This window comes from Centroberyx gerrardi, chromosome 6 (assembly GCF_048128805.1).
Source record: "Centroberyx gerrardi isolate f3 chromosome 6, fCenGer3.hap1.cur.20231027, whole genome shotgun sequence".
Classification (NCBI taxonomy): domain Eukaryota; kingdom Metazoa; phylum Chordata; class Actinopteri; order Beryciformes; family Berycidae; genus Centroberyx; species Centroberyx gerrardi.
This window is the reverse complement of record NC_136002.1, coordinates 7,281,019-7,300,287: the sequence shown is the minus strand read 5'-3', so window position 1 is coordinate 7,300,287 and position 19,269 is coordinate 7,281,019. Positions and strand designations below refer to the sequence as shown.

Below are 19,269 nucleotides of genomic sequence, written 5' to 3'. Positions count from 1 at the left end.
GCTTAACTTATTGTTACACAGGTTTAGAATAGGACAGACATGAACTATATTGACACTAGCAAGCATGAGTACACATAACAGGCAACACAGTAACTAATAAAGAAGCGAGGCTCAGTGTGCATGTTTCTAGAGTAATGCTTCTCAAAAGAAGCAAAGACCTTGTAATCGTTTTGTCAATCATTTCTTCACAAAAGGTATTGTAATCTGTTTGATGTCCATGCCGCAGCATGGGATAATCAATGCTACATAATGTGCAACTAATATATATAAAAATCATATATATAAATCACTTGTTAGTCAACACAAAATACTCATTCTCACCACAGGGAACACAGGTAAACAAGCATTGTTTATTGGAATATAAAAATGTGTGTGTGTGTGTGTGTGTGTGTGTGTGTGTGTGTGTGTGTGTATATGTGTGTGTGTGCAGGTGGTGAGGTGACCAAGCCGCGGTTCACCCAGTACTTCCGGGGCAGCCTGTCTGGTCTGACCATCCGACCAGGGAAGATCGAGAGTCAGAAAGTCATTTCCTGTCTGCAGGCCTGCAAGGAGGGACTGGACATCAACTCCCTGGAGAGCCTGGATAAGAGCATCAAGGTGCACACACACACACACACACACACAAATGCACAAAAAAACAAACACATAAACCCAAATGCACATACAAGTACACTTACACACATGTAGACACACACGCATTTTGACACACATACACACACATGGACGGATGCATGCATACATGCACACACACACACACACACACACAGATGCACAACATACATACGAGTCTGTGCAAGCACACGCACAGACAAGCATACACACGGATGCATACACACAAACACACCACAGAACAACCCCATAGGCACACAGATACACATGGCCATGTGACACACACTCTCTCTCACACACACACAGACACACACACACACACACACACACAGAGACAACACAAACACAAATGGCCACACTTACAGATAAAAACACCACCAGAATACAATAAAATATCATCTGCAGATGACAGTAATACAGAACAAGGTTAGTACTACAATATGGTTTTTTTTTCCAATTGTATCTTCTTTATACTAAACCCAGTTGGACTTCATGTCCCTTAGCAATTAATTTCCCTTTTTCTTCTACTTCCCATTCATAGTTTCAGAACTTTCATTAATTATGTTCAGTCTCATTTTACCAGCGTTGTTTCTTCATTTTGGTTTTCTGAAACCTGCTCTGAATATATTGACATACACATTCTCCTCACTCTGACATGTCTACACACACACACACACACACACACACACACACGCACACACATATTTTGTTCCATATCCCAACTGAGAGAAGGGATGGATGCTATTTCTTAAAAAAAATCACCCTTCACTAAATCACGAATCGGCTTCCTCCAAACTCTCCAACCTCCTTCTTCTTCTCTCCCTCTTTCACCGGCTCAGCTAATCCATCTCCCTGCACTGAGGAAGATAGAAGACAGAGAAGATGGATGGGGGTTTGTGCAGACCCCAAGGCCCCCCACCTCTCTCTGTCTTTAACTCTTTCTCTCTTTTTTCTCCCTCTTCCCCTCCTGCTGCTCTTTCCGTAGAGCTCTCTGTGCCGTAGTGCAGCGACGAGATCCTTGCCAGCCTTTTGAAAGGTGGAGGTGGGATGAGCTGGGCAAGGATGGAGGGAGGGAGGGAGGGAGGGAGGGAGAGAGGAGGAAAACCTCCTTAGGGCCCGTCCAGTTTATCTTTTGAGAGCTATTTCATTTTCTTCTTAGCCGCCCGCTTGTCTGGCTCCCATAAGTCCGCGGGAGGCTTAAGGACAGCATTTAGCCGGGCAGGTGGAGGGCTGGCGCAGCGCAATCAGAGGAGAATAACAGGGAGGGAGAGACGGAGGGAGTTGTGGAAAGAGAGCAAATATAGTGGAGGAGAGCAGGATGAGGAGAACAGAAGATATGAGAGACAGAGAGAGAGAGAGGGGAAGGGGTAAAGAGGAAAATGACAGAGAGAAAGAGAGAGGATAGCCCCCATGGAGTGCTGAAGTGTAGTCACCCTGATACAGAGAGAGAGAGAGAGAGAGAGAGCGAGAGAGAGAGAGAGAGAGAGAGATTTAAGAACAGGGAGAGACTCCAGCCCCTAAACCCTCTCTGCACGAACAAGGGCCTCAAATCCCCACCATCAAACCCTGCAGGAGAGCAGACACACACACACACACACACACACACACACACACACACACACACATACCTACTTGTACTTGTGAAGACCTTCCACTAACCTTAACCCTAAACTAATCCCTTGTACAAGTGAGGACCGCCGATCCTTGTGAAAGATAGTTAGAATATTATTGAGTCTGAAATATTAAAGTCACAATGAATCTGCATTTTGAGAGCATCTTGCTTCCTTAATTTGATGTATTCCCTGTTGAAACAGGAGGTTGGACGGGACATATTAGAAGTGTAAACCAATGGGACATCAATTAGGGAGAGAAATTAGAGGGGGGTAGAGGGTGATGGTTTTATTGGTTTGAATTTTTTTTCACGCCTACTGGTACACAATGAGGTCACCATTAAAGACACAATAGGATTTTGATATAAAAATACAAGAAAATAAAAAAGATTGCATTATTTTTGGTATTTATTGTTAATTATGGTATGAACAATTAGTTAACAAGGTGAAAAAGTCATTTTTCATTTCATTGTGACTTTAAAGCGGCATCAGGACAACTTTGTACTTTGGCGGCCCCAAGTGGCCGAGAGAGGTAGCTGCTTTTTGAAAATTTGAAGGACTTCATTACCCAGAAATCATGTCACATGACAGTAAACTCAATGTCTTCTACTTAGTGTGTGGTAGGTGTGGAGGTGGAGCTCTCTCTGGACGGAGCGCTCGCTCTCTGCTGTGTAGGAAATAGTTTGGGATTTCGCTCTTGAGTTTCAATTGATCACTTGACGCACGCAGAGATTTCCTGCCGGCATCCAAACCCCACACCAGATTTTCACTTCCAATTAGGGGGGGAAGGGACGCCCTGCAGCATTTTCTACATAAAAATCTTGCCTAGTGCAGCTGTAACTGTCATCATGTTTTAATGCATTCTCCCTGTTCCTCCGTCCATCCACCACCCTCCCTCTCTCTCTCTCTCCTTCTCTCTCTCTCTCCATCAGTTCCACTTTAACCCGGCTCAGTCTATCTTGGTGATGGAGGGAGAGGACTTGGAGAACATGAACGCCGCTGTGAGGAAAGTTTCCTACATCAACTCTCGCCAGTTTCCCACGCCGGGCATCCGACGCCTGCACATCTCCACAGCCGTCCAGTGCGTACAACTCTTTCTTTTCTTTCTCTCTTCCTTTTCTTACTGTTGTCTTTTGCGATACTTTGGCTCCACCTTCCTCCTCGTCTACACACTTCCTTCTCTCTGTTTTGCCCCTGTGTGAAATCTTTTCCCTCTACGCTCGTACATTTATATTCACTTTCCCCCCCTCATCATCTCCGTCTCTCTGTCTTTCTATTTCTCTATTTATTTCTCTCTACCGCTGATCTGAGGAGCGTTAACCCGCCTCGACACTCTTCCAAGTGTTAAGACAACACAGCAGACATCACAGTCTGGCTGATATTTAACTCCCTTCTCTCACACTCTGATTCTCTCCCTGCCTCTCTCTCTCTCTCCCCCTCTCTCTTTTCCTCTGCTGTCACTTTCCTTTTTCTTTAATCCACCATTCCCTGTCGCCACCGGGGGCCAGTTTTTACATTTTCATGTCGTGTATTAATAATTCTGCCTGGATTTTGCCAGAGGACTGAGAGAAAGAGAGACGCAGAAAGAGAGAGAGGTGGAGGGAGAGAGAGAGAGAGAGAGAAAGAGGCTGGCTGGTATTGTATAACAGCCTCCCTTGGCGGGTTCCCATTAATATTCATGATTGTTTTAAATATATGTAGACCCCTGCAGCACAGCCCTAGGGGTTCGCTCTCCACCCCCCTGTTGGGTTCGATGCGCGGCCGTGGGCCCGAGAACTTCAGCTAACACAGTAGGAATGTGTGTGTGTGCGTGTGTGTGTGTGTGTGTGTGCTGCACAGGGTTGGTGGAGCTGAAGCAGAGTCATCTTAGCTAGCGGCACACCGATTATCAAGGAATACATTATGCTAATGACGGCTAAACTTGCGTCACTGCTAAATGTTGTTTTAAGTTTTTCTCACAGACTGCTGACTGGCTGGCTTGGGCATGTGCCTCTGACTCTGTGTGTATGTGTGTGTGTGTGTGTGTGTGTGAGAGAGAGAGAGAGAGAGAGAGAGACACTACTTGTGGGTGTGTGTGGCTAGTGTAACTGCTTACAGGAGCCTGGTGTCCATCCAAAACCTGAGTTATGACTCTCATTGATAGCGCGGGTGATTTAGCCTCCGACTTGTTGGTTTAGAACTCCATCCAGAAAAGTCACCAGCAAAAACACAGATCCTCCGCAACTAATTTAGTTACACTGCGCGAGCCCCAAACATGGCCTCGCGCCACACCACGTCAGCAACTGTTGGAAATATTTCCCTCGCCGCCGGGGTCAGTATCATTCCGAACAAATAAACAGAGATGTTAATTAATTCCTTGAAACACAATTAAACGCGTTTCGTGCTGACGCCTAATAACTGCAATTACCGCAGGCATCGGGAAAATGAAAGTAACCAGCGCTAATCTTTGCGACGGCCCTTTTAGGCTCCCTTGTCATATTTCTTTATAATTAAGTTGGACCGGCTCCAGGTTTTTTTGGGGTTTTTTTTCGCAGCTAGGCGGCCCACGCAGCAGCCGCCTCCCCGCATCAGTGAGTTTGTATCTCCCACTGCTCACAACAATGGCTTAGTGCCCGAACAGCGAGCAGACACACACCACCGGCCATCGCCGCTGGAGAGAGAGGCAGAGATTACATGACGCCCGAAAACCTGTTTGTCTCAAAGCGAGGCTTTAGACGCCAGACTGGGAGGGAGAGGCAGGCAGGCAGGCAGAGAGAGAGGGAATTAGAGAGACAGAAGTTACGTTTCCTTCCAGCTGTCAAGCTAATTTTAAGGGAAGTTTTGATATGTTGCGAAAAAACAAAATGCGAATTAGCTCTGTTTTCTTTCAGCTGGGTTAACGCCAATAGATGTGGAACTACATCAAAAACACATCCATGAGAAAAATTAAAAGAGTCTTTCAAGGACTGATACATATGAACTGGACAAGCTGTGATTGTTTAGTGTAGATGAAAACAAATCGTACTACACCAACTAATGTTCATACAACCATGAAGGTCATGGTGAGCGGATATTCTATAGACATTTCAGAACATCCAATGCCTCTTTTCTCCAATGCCACTGTTGCGTAATAGACGCTATTCATTTGACAAATGAATGATTTCCATCCAGCTTCTATGGCATTATTTCTTCATGGGCAAAACACTTTACCACCTCAAAAGAATGTAAAAAAAAAAAAGATAGATTTTACTAGATTTGCTGTTTCCATTCAACTTTTCTAATTCTACACATCATGATTTGCTGAAGTACTTGGTCAGCTAGTGAAGGGAAAACATGCAGAGACAGATTCAGCATAAGGATTTATGCAATGCAACATACCGTATTTCCTCTAATAGTGGCCGGTAGTCAATTAAAATAATGGCCAGGGCCATGGTCAACACAAAAATAAAAAAAGGCCGACCCCAAATACAGGCCGGGGAAAAAAACAAAGGAAACAAGACTGGGTCAAAACCTAGTATATGGCTGGACCGTGTCCGTCTCCTCTCTCCGCCGCTGTCCTCTCCGCCGCGCCCACAGCGTACCTATTGGGGACACCCAGTGACGCATTGGCGTCGGGACCCCGCCGAAATCTCGGCCGGATCACGGGGAACAAATCGGCGCCCAGCTATCGGCACTGGCCGGAACCGTGCCCCCGGGAAAATCCGGGAAGCGTCGGCAGTAAGCCCTCGGCGCACCGAAACCTCCATGCCGCCGACAGAACAGAGGGCTGTCAGGTGGACTGAGCTCGTGCATCGAAATAAACGGCGATATGATATAATTGTATAGATTCTACTTTAGCTTCAGTTAGCTTCAGCTTACATGCAAACAACGGTGGATACCGGTAAACTCCTGGTGCCTGTTTGTAACTGTAGTTTGTAGTAACATACAAGTGCCACAAGATAGCTCGGCCGGCGGAAGTCTCTGGAGCATGCCGTCGTCGATTACCGTAATTATCGTAATGCATTGCAGTAACAAAAAAACGTCTACCTAACGTACCCCAACAGAAGCAGATCAGAAAATCAAACTTCACACTAAAATATGAGCAAATATACTTATCAAAAAGAGGGAATTAGAAATAAAGGCTTGTCTCTAATATAAGCCTGCTTCCAATAAAGGCCTGGTACTCTCTGCAGTTGAGGTAAATAAAGGCCCAGGCCAATATTAGAGGAAATACGGTAGTTTGTACATAGAGTGTAGGCGAGAGAATAGCAAATGCATAAGAGCCGTAATCTTATTCAGCGATGATTATAGCCCAGGTTCCTATACAGGAAATAAGCTTGTTATTATTTCTCCCTCTCGCTCTCTACCAGGTACAGTAGAGGAGGAAAACATTGATGTCCCTCCCACTGACAGATGTTTGTGTGCTTGAAAGGCCTTGACTGAAATGTAAAATCACCAATCTAGTTGTTAAGCTTTCACAGCTCCATCGCTGCCTATTATTTCTCTCTCTCTCTCTCTCTCTCTCTCTTGCTCTCTCTCTTTCTCTCTCTCTCTCTCTTTGCCTTTCTCGTTCTAATATCTGTTGGTTTTCCATTTGATTGATGTGTAATCAATTTGTGTGTTTATGTGTGTCAACGAAGGCATCAGCATGGTTGTGAGTCAGACGTCTGCATCAATTTGTGTGTGTGCGTGTGTGTGGGCATGTGTTACATTTTGTGGCAGATCTGTGTGTTTGTGTGCGTGTGTGTGTGTGTGTGAGAGAGAGAGAGAGAGAGAGAGAGAGAGGAGCCCACTGTGTGAGCCTGTTCTCTTTGTGTGGTCGTTTTGTGCGCTCACAGCCGGCTAGCCCAGGTCCTACAGAGCAGACAGATGTGTCGGTCCATTCAAGGTTGCCAGTTGACGCCGTGCATTTAAATGCATGCAGTCACACGCTGCCGCTCACACAGGCCGGCACACGCGCACGTATGAAAACACAACAGGCACATTGCTAGAGGTCTCTGGTTGCAGCGCTGGCACGGCACATAGCCTGCTTGATAGCTGGAGCTGTGTGAACTGTGTGCAGTGTGTTCTGGATTTGGACTTTACTGGCTGTGTTTTACTGTGATTATTATACAGCTAAGAGGTTTTGTTAGGTGTTGTTAAGCCCTCTTAGCTGTTCTAAAATCACCGTAAACCACAACCTCCAGAGGCTTTTTGCTTGTATAAAATAACACACTGTTCTAAAAAAACAATGGCTATGTTCAATAAGGCTTTTGATTTTTTTTATCCATAATAATTGAAGTTATTTTTCCACCAAGCAACATGGTTCTTGAACAGTAGCTAAAAGCAAAGTTGTTGCCAAGCCACACAGAAGCAGAAGTATGGCACATTAATATTTAAATGAAATATTATGAGATCAAAGGTGCGCACTGAACAGATATTTCACAATGACTCTGGACATGATTCAGCCCATCAGAACGGAGGAGTGGAGCGATCCATTTTATAAAAGTCAGTTTCAATGGCAAGTTACTGCCTGTTCAAGTGTTCAGCAGTGGCCTCTGTCACCCCTTGGTGCTGAGTATCGACTGGATGGTCCTTACACCCACTGCCCTCGCTCCGCTGCACAGGGTTTAGCCGGGCCAGGAGTCCAAGCAGGGTTGAACACGGCCAAACCAGGCCATGCGTTGCTCGATAACACATTAATATTATTACTTTTCACAGTAATAAGTAGCCCTGTCAACACTATTTGATTACCCTGATTGTTCACAGGAGAGAAAACTAACTTAAGTAATAACATTACTTTTGAAATGAGTAACAATACATTTTTTGACAAGCCCAACACTGTAGACAGGTTTTTGACTCTATTAGGAGAGCAGTTCTTTGTATGTTTTGTGCAGCATTCAGTTTTAATAGTTTGTGCTAAATAAGTTTCACAAAATAAGTGAGAAGAGAACAATGAAGCTGTCAGTTGTCAGCCACTGCTGTCTAACTCTAGAGCTGAAATTCCTCATTCAAGTTCTGTGAGATGTTCTTGTTATTTTCAAATCCTGTAACTAACTTAGTGGACTAATCACTGGAGTCACAAACCAACCAGACCATACCATGGCTGAACAGAGCTGATGGAGACAAGGCACACCAAACAATGGTGCAATGTCCTCTCCTGCCTCATCTCACCCTCCTCCTCCTCCTCCTCCTCTTCCTCTCTGCGTCCAGGTGTTTTGGGGAGGACACGTGCATCACCATCCCCGACATCGACGCGGTGGTGATGGTGCTGCAGCCCAGCGAGCCCAGGATCACCATCGCCGGGGTGGAGAGGCTGAGCCGGCCGGCCTCCGACCTCAGAGCGCCGGGAGGCTTGGCTCTGTTCCAGGACCTCCACATCATCAGCACCGTCACTCGGGCCGACGCCACCGCACATCACACAGGTAGGGAGTGTATGGCTGTTCTGCATAAGACATCCATTGACATCCGTATTGAGTCCTAAAATAGTATTTTTCTGCAAACTTTAAGAAATCTGCCAATTGGGTGAGATAAGTCTGCTTGTTTCCAATGTAGTTTCACTTGTTTCCAAAAAAGTGACCCAGCTTATTCTGCCGTGTTTCAAGATACTTGTTGATAGAAAATTCTTTAAACAAGTGAAACTGCATTGGAAACAAGTGGCATCTTCTCACCCTGTTGACAGAATTTTCCAATTAGTTTAAGAAAAATATGTTTTTAAGAGTGAATATGACTAAATGAGGCAGCAGTGCAGGAACTATGCTAAAAGTACAATGTCTAAAACTGTACAGCCAAAGCCAAATAAATTGCTCAGCATAGTGGCAGACTGTATGACAGATCAGCATGTAGCAGAACTGGACTGTTTCTGCATTGTTCTTGAGATAAACTGAGGCACAGTGCAGCAAAATGTAAAAATACAATATGCCTCCAGCAATTTAAATGACAGTGACTGTACACACACACACACACACGCAGATAAATCATTCAATGAAATCATAAGCAGCTGTGACTGAAGTTCACTGAGCACACCAGAAAGTTTTAACAATATTGGATTTTCCACATTTTTCCCCAGCTCCGAGATGCTCTAATCTTTTAAACCAAAACTACAGCAGCTTCTGTTTTTGTTTTTTTTCCTTCACATTTCACAAAACCAGGAGATACTTCCTCCCAGGTGAAAAGAACACATCACTGAATATTTAAGCAGGTTTTTCATATTGATAATGTGTTCACTCATTCATGAAGTCCCATAGCCCGTGCTGTACCACCTGTCCCGCTATCAAAACAAACCTTCGGAGAATGCTTAACATTTCATAATGCCTCACGAGACGGCAAATCAGCCGCGGTGAATTTTTCTTTCATCCGGTATGCCTGTGCGCGCTGTGGACTTGTTGAAGGAAGAGAAAAGTTGTGCTCCTTCTCCAAGTTCACACCGAGAACTCTGGAGTGTTTACTGCTTTAGTTTGATTTGTTTGGCAGGTGGAACAATGCCATTCAAACTCAAGTTGCACCAAATAACCGACTGAAAATGAGGGTCTCTGTCCTCTTCCAAGTGAACTGTGGTGCAGTTCGTTAGGGCTGAGAACGTAGTCCGAACCAACAATAGCAAACAACACCAAAACAGAAGGGTTTATGGATATGAAGAGAAGGATGTTGACATGTGATAGCTAGCAGTTTCTCATGCTTGGAAAGCCTGGCATACCAAAATGAATGAGGGGAACCCGCAGTCTGGAATGATGCTCATATATAGCTATTTCTTCATGACCCACCTACCTTCTTTTTAACCTGGCAGGCTGACAGGTTCCCAAAACTCTGTCCAATAAACAAGCTACTTGTGAGTCCATGTGACTTTTGTTTACAAGCCCTGGTTCGCTTGTAACTGGACAGTGTGAACCTGAACAAACCAAATACAAAAATGCAACAAGGTAAACTTTTCCACTATGGTTTGAAAGACAACAAACTGCAGGTGTGATCGCACCCTCAGTGTGTTTGCAGGGTTGACTGCATCTATGTATCCGTTTGCCCTGTGTGTGTTTGCACATATAGATATCCTATAGGGGCAGTTCATGACGAGCGCCCCTTTTCACCTGCGCTAATCCTGCTGTGTAAGCTATAGCCCTCTGGTCCATGAAACTCTGCTGGCCTTGCCAATATGTTGAGTCAACCCCCTGCTGAACTGTACGTAGAGTCCATTCATATTGCTCTATTGGTATTAGCCCATCCACTGCTGTCATGCCCTCCTCCTGTCTGTCCCTATGCAACCTCAGACCCCCCACTCTGCTGAGTAAGGCCTCTTCCTACCAGACAACTGATTCTTCAGCTCGCCCGCTTTGACCGGCAGCAAATGAGTATGACATTTAAATCCCGGTGGCTTTAGTCTTGTCCCGGCGATCTGACCGCCGAGGCGGGGACGGCCCGTCGCGGCTCGGCGCGGCCCCGGGCCCCGGGCCCCGCAGCTCACAGCCAATTAGGAGCAGATAAGCAGAGCGAGGGAGGCTTTGGCCCTCCATTGTGCGTAATGCGGCGGAGGAAGAAGAAGAGAAAGTCGCATCGCTTTCAGAACTCAGCGGAGCTCTTTCTGCTGGTGAAATGGAGACTGCAGCTGGGGGGAAGAGATTAGCTGCAAGCCAGAGAAAGACAGAAAGAGAAAGAGAGAGAGAGAGAGAGAGAGAGAGAGGGAGTCTGTGTGTGTGGGAGAAGGAGGCTCAATGAAGTTCCATAATGAGCAGATTTCGTGTTCTCTCGAGTCTCCGAGGCTTAAAGGATTCGAGATGAATCACATATTTCTTTTGCAGGCCGTGCAATAAGTTTGGTTGGACCCAGTTAATCACCCCCTCGCCCTCTGCCACGCTTTGTCTCGCTCTGTCGTTCATTTGTCTTCTCATTCAGCGCACTCAGCATCGCCCCATCTCTCTCTCTCTCTCCATCTTGTCCTATCTTTTTGAGGCTTATTCTCCTAACTTTCACTCAGTGGGTCTCGGTCTTTCATTTCAGTCGTCATCTTTAATGCTCAACAATTCAACACTTTGACCCGTTTTCTTTCATGGTCGTCTGCTCTCTCCTCCTTTCTCTCCCCCTCTTCTTTTGCAGCGTTTTTTGCTGTTTTATCTTTGCTTGCATCCCTCCATGGACTACAGCCTCATCACTTCCAGTCCTTCTGTACTCACTTTCCCTCCCAGTCCCCCCCCCCACCTCCTTTCTCCTCCTCCTACTCCTTCCTAGGGAGCCCAGCTCTCGATGTTTTTCATCCCACCCACTTCAGATCTCAGATCAGCATCAGCCACATCGTCACACAAGCTGTTCCTGGGACAGCCCTGCAGTCTGTGTAGTGGTGTATGTGTGTGCGCTGTGGTTATGACAATGACACATTAACAACAACCAATAGATCGATAATAATATATGAATCAATCAATTAGTCAATGGAAAAATGCACCAAATGTTGCATCTGCATTCTTTTTTCCATTGTTAATGTCCCTCCTGTTTATATTTTGCTGTATGTGCGGCACACTCTTGTTTTCTCCTAGAATATATTGTAGTTTTGCATTTGGGGAAACGTTTTCCAAGATACTGCACATTATTTTGAATGTAGGAGCACAAGTTAATGAAGGAGAAGGAGTTCCAAGGCACTCCTCAAGCAAACATTTAAAATGTCTTTTTTTGCATGGTTTGTTCAAAAGAACATATTAAAACCAACTCCCCCCACCATGCTGGGGCTCTGGATGACAGCGTTTAGGTTGGTTTTAATATGTTTATAAGCCGTATAAAGGATTTTTAAATGTTTTTTTTGCTTGAAGAGTGCCTTGGAACTCCTTCTTTTAAACTAAAAGCAACAAGCCCAAACCAAAGAGCACCTTCAACAAATGCCTCGACACACAGAAACCCAATAAAAGGACTCTATCCTCTCTTCTTGAACACAACTTTCTCTTCTCTCTTCCCCACATCTCTGTTTTCCTCTACCTCCCTTCTCCACCTCCCCCTCCAGAGACCCCCGCCCCCCCTCTCTCCGTGGGGAGGCTGTTAAGTAGGCATGGCAGGTTCCTTCCCAGGGGAGTCCACAGCGAGCGGGAGGAGGCTGGGTAGCGGTGAGCGCCGGAGTCTAGTGCTTAGCAGCCTGTCGAACAGTCCCAGCAGCCACCCAGCGCTGCTGTGATGGGAGCTGTCTGAAGGGACTTGTTACCACAGCGGCTCATAGCAGCGTCTGTGTTTGGACAGTTGACGAGTAATTGGAGTCCGCGAGTAGGAGTCGGTGCCATGTCGTGTGCTGTTTGAATTAGGGTTGGAGCAATGTGGGTTTTTGAAAGCTGATACCAATATTTTTTGGATTGAAGCTGCCAATAGGCGATTTTTCTTTCAGTAGTCACTATCACTATCGCTAACTTTTCCAATACATTGCAAGTATTCACACTTTCTCCCAGAAATGAATCCTTTAGTTCGGTTTGTTTGGCCAGGTGAGAACAATGAAATTCGAACTCGGGTGGCACCAAATAAAGGCACCAAGACGCCTCAAAATGCAGGTGTTGGTCGTCTTTCAAGAGAACTGTGATGCAGTTCATTAGGAGTGAGAACGTAATCTGAGTGTGTGTGTGTGTGTGTGTGTGTGTGTGTGTGTGTGTGTGCGCAGCACGTCGGCCTGGCGTCCTGGAGGAGATTATCCACAACCTGGACTACTGTGACATCCTGGTACTGGGGGAGGAGCTGAGGCCGGAGCAGGAGTCTCTCCAGCTGCACCGCAGCGCTCTGCTGGGAAAACACCTCGACGCCACCAACTCCACCTCCGGCATGTCCATATATGGTAGGTTACTATGGTAACAACACTAACTCCACTGCTGGGATGTTTGTATGTGGTCCTCCTCCAGCATGTGTGTATATGGCAGGTTAGTATGGTAAGAATGCCAATTCCACCTCCTAGGTGTCCACATATAAGTTACTATAGTAACAACTCCACCTCCAGCATTTCTATACATGACACATTACTGGCTATAAAACATGTTGTCTGCTGCATTCTGTCACGTCCATAGGTCAGTAATTGTAGTGACACCAACACAATGTATGTGCACTGTGGGCTGCAACTCTACGCCCATAACAGCAATTGCATCTCCTCACTATTCAGCTCTGCATAGAAGTAAGGCCCTGTGTCCACCACACATCTCATTTTATTACACACAGCCAATGCTTGGGAAAGGTGTTCTGTGGCTCTTGCTCTTGTTAACTATGAGCCTATATGCTAGAAGTGCGGCAGACAGAAAATGAAATATTTTTTGCTTTCAGTTCCCGGAACACAAGTGACCATGCTCTGCTGTCACTGTTGAGAATATGCATCAGCATGTCCTTTCTGTTGTATCTGATCAGAAAAACAAAAGCACAGTAAAGACAGGTGTGTGGTAGACATTCAGCTCCTCCTCTAGTATCAGTCGACAGTTGGTGAAAAACTCATATCCTCAAGGAAACAGCTTAATATTGTGCAAATGTCATCCTCAATGAAAACAGCAGCTTTGACTCATCAGGTTAATCAGTCCTGTCCGTCCTTGTTTGCATAACTGTATTATTCGAACGACAGAAACCTCGACCTGTGGCCCCTTCCATACAAATATGAATTCTGGTAACTATAGAGATATCCTCCAGCCTCTTTCTCCTAGCTGTATCTACTAGTGACTGTAACAACCCTCCACTGTCCCTTCCCCTCTCCGTAGGTGTGGACTCCATGTCCAACTACGAGCAGGTGATCCGACAGGTCCACTACCATAACTGGCGCGCCGGCGAGTTAACTGAGAGAAGGTTCCGCCTCACCTGCTCCGAGCTCAACGGACGCTACACCAGCAATGAGTTCAACCTGGAGGTCAGTCTGAACCACGGCTCCACCGATATGTGCTTTTAAAGGCCAAAAGGGACATGTGATAGTTACACCTCTTGCTGTTTACTTGGAGGGAGTCAAATGTTTCACCACTCAGTTTGGCCTTTTCTGAGGGTGTTGAAACTGTTTTACACTTGACCTTTCACCTACGGAGACCATAATGTTGAGCTAGGTGCTACTGAAGGATTTATTATCAGCCATATCACCTTACTGTACTGTTGACCTGACCCTTCGCCCCCCAGAAAGGCACTGTTAGATTCACTCTCCCATTCCTCCTGCCCTCTCTTTAAAACCTGGACTTTTGCTTTATACTTTTAGAAATATATCATCTGTGTGTGAGCCAAGGCAGGCCCAGTGTTGTTGTGATAACTTTATCTTCCACAAGATCACTTGTGTTTTAATCGCTTCCCACCCAGGTCAGCGTACTCCACAGTTCAGAGGCAGGGGAACATGTCAATCACATGGTAGCCCCGCCTCAGTACATGCAAGTGGTCCACCATCCATCCATGATACACGACCTGTACCCCAGCCACAGCTCAGGTAAGACGGCAAACACTAGTGTTGGATTGCTCAGTGTCTCCAGATGTTTAAACTTAAAGGAAAAACCCACCCTAAAACACTTCAAAAAAACAGCTATAGCGATATCCTGTGGGTAACTGGTCAAATATAGATGATATGACGTCACATTGAGATATTTCTAGCAGCTACAGTGGAGTTTGATAGCTGGAAATGTGCTCTAAAACATCAACAATAATCATCAGGTTTTGGTGTCAGTCCCTCAGAATCAAAGACCGAGGGTTTCTTTCTAGAGCCACCATTTTACTCACCATCTTACAATGCTATCACTATCTATCACCTGTTCTCTGGGGATTGTCGAAAGGCATTCTGGGAAATGTAGAAAATCACTAACAGAAGTAGAGGCAGGCGAGGCAGGTGGAGGGAAAGTTGTTACACCTAAAAAATAAATTGCAACAATCTCATCACAAATGAACTCCTGGACTGCATTGAACATCCCAGATTGATAATATCTAACAGTGTAAGAGTATCAGAGGTTGGAATTTTCCTTTAAAAGACTGACTCCATGGGCAGAAATTGTGTTCAAAATTACTCAGGAAAATAAAAATGAGAGACGCATAGGAAAAAAATCCAGCAGATAACACGTTTCTCACTGGTCCCAGAGAACCTTCCATCTTTTTTTCCAGCACCACTCATAGGGAAAAGGAGTATGTAAATAGTATTTACGTCAGCCTCTCCGTCCCGGGGGAACTGCGCCTAGATCCAAGGGGACCGACGCCTTTCGCTTTCTAGCTTTGTTTACCATACTGTTCATTAGAATGCTGCGCTCTCTCACACCAGTCCGAGGCGAAAGACTCTCAAATGACGGCTTATTCCTTTCCCCCCAGCGCGCGTGAGCGATCTGGAGGAGAGAGAGCATGGTGAGAATGAGACCACTGGTCTTAATCTAGCGCACGCCATTTAATAATTCATCAGGCTCTAATGGGCTCTACTTAGAGTCCTGGAGAGTTCAGTTGGACAACGCTGTTAACAGCCTGGAGAGTGGGAGAGGTGGGGTGTGCGTGTGTGTGTGTGTGTGTGTGTGTTTGGGGGGGGGGTTAGAAAGGAGGACAGGGGAGGGTGGGGGTAGCAATGTACGACACACAGTACAAGAATCAGATCAAGATGTTTCTTATAGTAGATTTCCAGTTCTAGCGTTATCGTTTCTAGTTCTAGTGTGCATGTTTTACTCAAAGAGGAGAGACGCTACATACAGCATCATGCTGCATGTAGAGTACAACAGAAAAAGGGAGGGAAAGGCTCTGTGTGTGTGTGTGTGTTTGTGTGTGTGTGTGTGTGTGTGCATGTGTGTGTGTGTTGCCCAACTTACTCAGGGGGGCTGCATGAAGCTTCACTCTGAAGAAGAAGATCAAAGGCCAGGGATTTGGTGTGAAAATCTTGGGAACTAGAGTGAATCAAATGATCAATTAAAGAGTCCTCTGTAAGTCCTACACTCGTTAAATGCACACACACACGCACACACACACCAGTAGAGGCTAGAGGAGAGGGGGCGGGCACGGTGCAGTCGTGTTATTTTAGTAGGCTGGAGATCAGAGCATAAGAAATAAACATTTTAGATCAAGAGAAACCCTTCAGAGTTCACTTCAGCGCTCACAGTGCGAAATAAGGCTTAAGATGTATGTTGCAGCCATGCACACACATGAAAGTATGTGTTGAAATTTCCAGAGATGGACTTTAAACACATGTACTTTCTACATGGGCATCAATTGAAATCCTCAAAACTTACTGAGATACAACCCTTTATGCAACAGTAGTGATGTGTATGTGCATATTGTCCGTAGTTTTTAAAAACAAAGTCAATAGACCTCGGTAACAAAACAAATTCAGCTCAAAGCTTTAACATGATGCAAGCTAATGTGGTTTTGTCTGTAAACTGGCAGCAAAGAGACTTACTGTAAACTGCAGCTAGTAATAGAAATTCAGGCTTATCTTGGGTGCGTCGATTGAAAAGCAGAACAAGGATGAGGAGTAAAGCAACCTGCGCACCATGCTGCCAGGGAAAAATAGCATCAATAAGTCAGTCCATATGCTGAAATCAATGCAAAAATTGTTTTATTCAGACATCGGTGCAAGAAAGTTAAACACGTTTTTCTGGCGCCGATGTCTGAATAAAACAATTTTTGCATTAATCTCAGTATATGGACTGACTTATTGATGCCGTTTTGCCTCCTGATCCTTCATCTGTAAACTGCAGGATTGTTTTTAGAAAGATCTGTTATTCTTTTTCATAACTTCTCTTCTCTTCCCCCAGGCGTGCCGAGCGCCGCCACGGTGGTGATCGTGATGTGCATCGCCGCCCTGGTGGTGGTGGTGGTGCTGGGCATCTACCGCATCCACCTGACCCACCAGCAGGAGGTGAAGCTGGCGGAGACGGCCAAAGAGACGGACGTGGCCTGGGACGACTCGGCGCTCACCATCACCGTCAACCCCATGGAGGTAAAGAGACGCCGGGGAGAAATGGAGAGGGGGTGGGGGGAACGGAGGGATGAGAGATCGGAGGAAAGAGGGGTGGAGGACAGGATGATGCGTCTTGGGTGGGGGCGAGAGGGAGGAGTGATAAAACAAGAGGTGAGGAGCCAAAGATAAAGAGGGAGGCGGGATGAGGAATGGATTGACAGGAGACGCCGAGGGGGGAAAGTAAAGATGAGAGACTGACTGTGGATTCAACGAGTGAAAGGAAGGATGGAAGGAACAATCGAGGCTGAACGGAAGATATTCAACCACATGTGGGAATATGGGAGTGAAGGATAAATAAGAAAAACGGTGTATTGATGGGCATAAAACACAGGAATAGAAGTACACAGTCTGCCGATGGCTTAAAGGGGAAGTGAGCACGCTTTTCCTGTCCCGCAGCACAAAAAGATCATCATGTATCTGCGGAGGCTTGATAGGAGTGTTGATCAATACCAAACACTCAACAATTACTTTGCCAGGCGCTGAGATATTCTGGCTTTCAGAACTCACTTTCCCGGCGAGATTTGCTTTGGAACAAAAACTCCCCACGCGTTGGACGCTACCAACCATATTTTTGGGGGATTTTTTTTTTTTGCATGAATATGGTCAACTTTAAAGATATAGAACAGCGGCATAAAATATCGGCTTCAATCCAAAAATATCAGTATCGGCCTTCGAAAATCCGTATCAGTCGAACCCTTCTAGGCTTTTTCTGTTGGATCTCTGCTCTAATTAGCTGGCTTACACATCTATTGGGAGTCTTTATTGTTTTTGTCAATTACTGGCCACTGTCACTGAGCGGAGGCTGTGCCAGAGACTTGTGCAGAAGAAGCTAACTTCTGTCGTTGTTGTTGTTGCAATTCCTACCGGTCCTATAGCGGTCACAGATTACTTAATCCCCCTTTAACAACCGCAGCGAAACAGATTTTAGGCTTGAGGTTAGGAAAACCCTTTATGATGAATCTGGGCCCATCAGCCGCTGTTTCATCCAGCGCCGCTGTCGTAATGCTGCTCCCTCCGCAGCTGTCGACTGTGAACCGAGCTCATGAAATCTCAATCTATCTAACAGAACTTTGAGGAGCCCCGGGCCGCCGAGGAGGAGGCCAGCGAGGAGGAGGAGGAGGAAGAGGAGGAGGAGGACGACGACGATGACGAGGAAGAGGAGGAGGAGGAGGACGACATCACCAGCGCCGAATCGGACGACAGCGAGGAGGAGGTGGACGTCCAGCTACCCAGGATGCAGCAGCCCAGCAAGCAGGGCCAAAAATGGGACAAAACAACGATATCTTATTAAAACACACACACTCGCACGCACACGCACACGCACACACACACACATAAACACTCAACGAGACACATACAGAAACCTCACATCAGCTGGTTGAAACAAAAAGACTTTCTGTCCAATGTGATGTTGACGTCGAGGCTCTAAAAATGAGGTAATATCTCCCCCTGCTGGTGGTTACTATCAGAGAAGAAGGTACACAGCCCAAGATTCATGAATACACTTTCAAACACACACACATACACACACACACACACACAATCACCCAGTGCAATGATTTAACCTTAGCCTTGTCAGAAAACCTCCAGTTTTATACTGAGCCTGTAATGAAAACATACCGCTGTTAGGAATAAAATATGACACTAAAACTGCTTGCCAAGCAGACTTTCATCCTCCTTATTTTGACTATGAAAAGGGACAGTTCACCAATTCAGTGTCGTTTTTCCTCCAGAATGGTCTTATCTCCCGTTACAGTCTACGCCACAGTCTATAATGAAATAACTTGTATGGAACTCCTTTTGTCAATCAAAACCTGCACCGTACATTCAGTTTGATGTATCAAATTCCACAGTGATGATGTCCCATGCAAATGCAAAACAGTCTTTATTTAAGAAAAAAACAAAACAATTGAGTTGCTTTAAGAAAGTGAAACTATTTTTGGTTTGTATATTTTCTGTTATTTATCAGCGTTTATTCCAGCCCGAGTGGCGAATCCAGGTGATTTTACAGATACGGCATATTTTCGACGGCACTCAAAAACAAAATAAAAAAAAGAAGAAGTTTCGATCGCTGTGCTGTTGCAGATGTCATGTGAACTAGTGGAGAGGTTTGAGTTCTGGTTTTTGGACAGACTTGGAAAGACAGAGGAGAATCCTTGTACATTTTTATACGCTCCTTTCATGTAAATACTGAGTAGAGTATAGTAGGTGACCCCCCCCACCCAACCCAGCAAC

The 19,269-nt window shown here is 45.6% G+C and overlaps 1 protein-coding gene across 1 annotated transcript in view; it reads left to right on the top strand.

Moving 5' to 3' along the window:
• The window catches only part of LOC139910040 (calsyntenin-2-like), a 208,387-nt gene extending 190,012 nt beyond the window's left edge, over window positions 1-18,375 (top strand). The window contains exons 10-17 of the mRNA XM_078284020.1: window positions 431-597; window positions 3,152-3,300; window positions 8,370-8,581; window positions 12,772-12,942; window positions 13,841-13,986; window positions 14,418-14,541; window positions 16,829-17,013; window positions 18,101-18,375. Coding sequence (XP_078140146.1) covers window positions 431-597; window positions 3,152-3,300; window positions 8,370-8,581; window positions 12,772-12,942; window positions 13,841-13,986; window positions 14,418-14,541; window positions 16,829-17,013; window positions 18,101-18,325 — 1,379 coding nt within the window. The 3' untranslated portion in view covers window positions 18,326-18,375. The remainder of the gene's footprint in view (window positions 1-430; window positions 598-3,151; window positions 3,301-8,369; window positions 8,582-12,771; window positions 12,943-13,840; window positions 13,987-14,417; window positions 14,542-16,828; window positions 17,014-18,100) is intronic.
• Window positions 18,376-19,269: the final 894 nt, after the last annotated feature.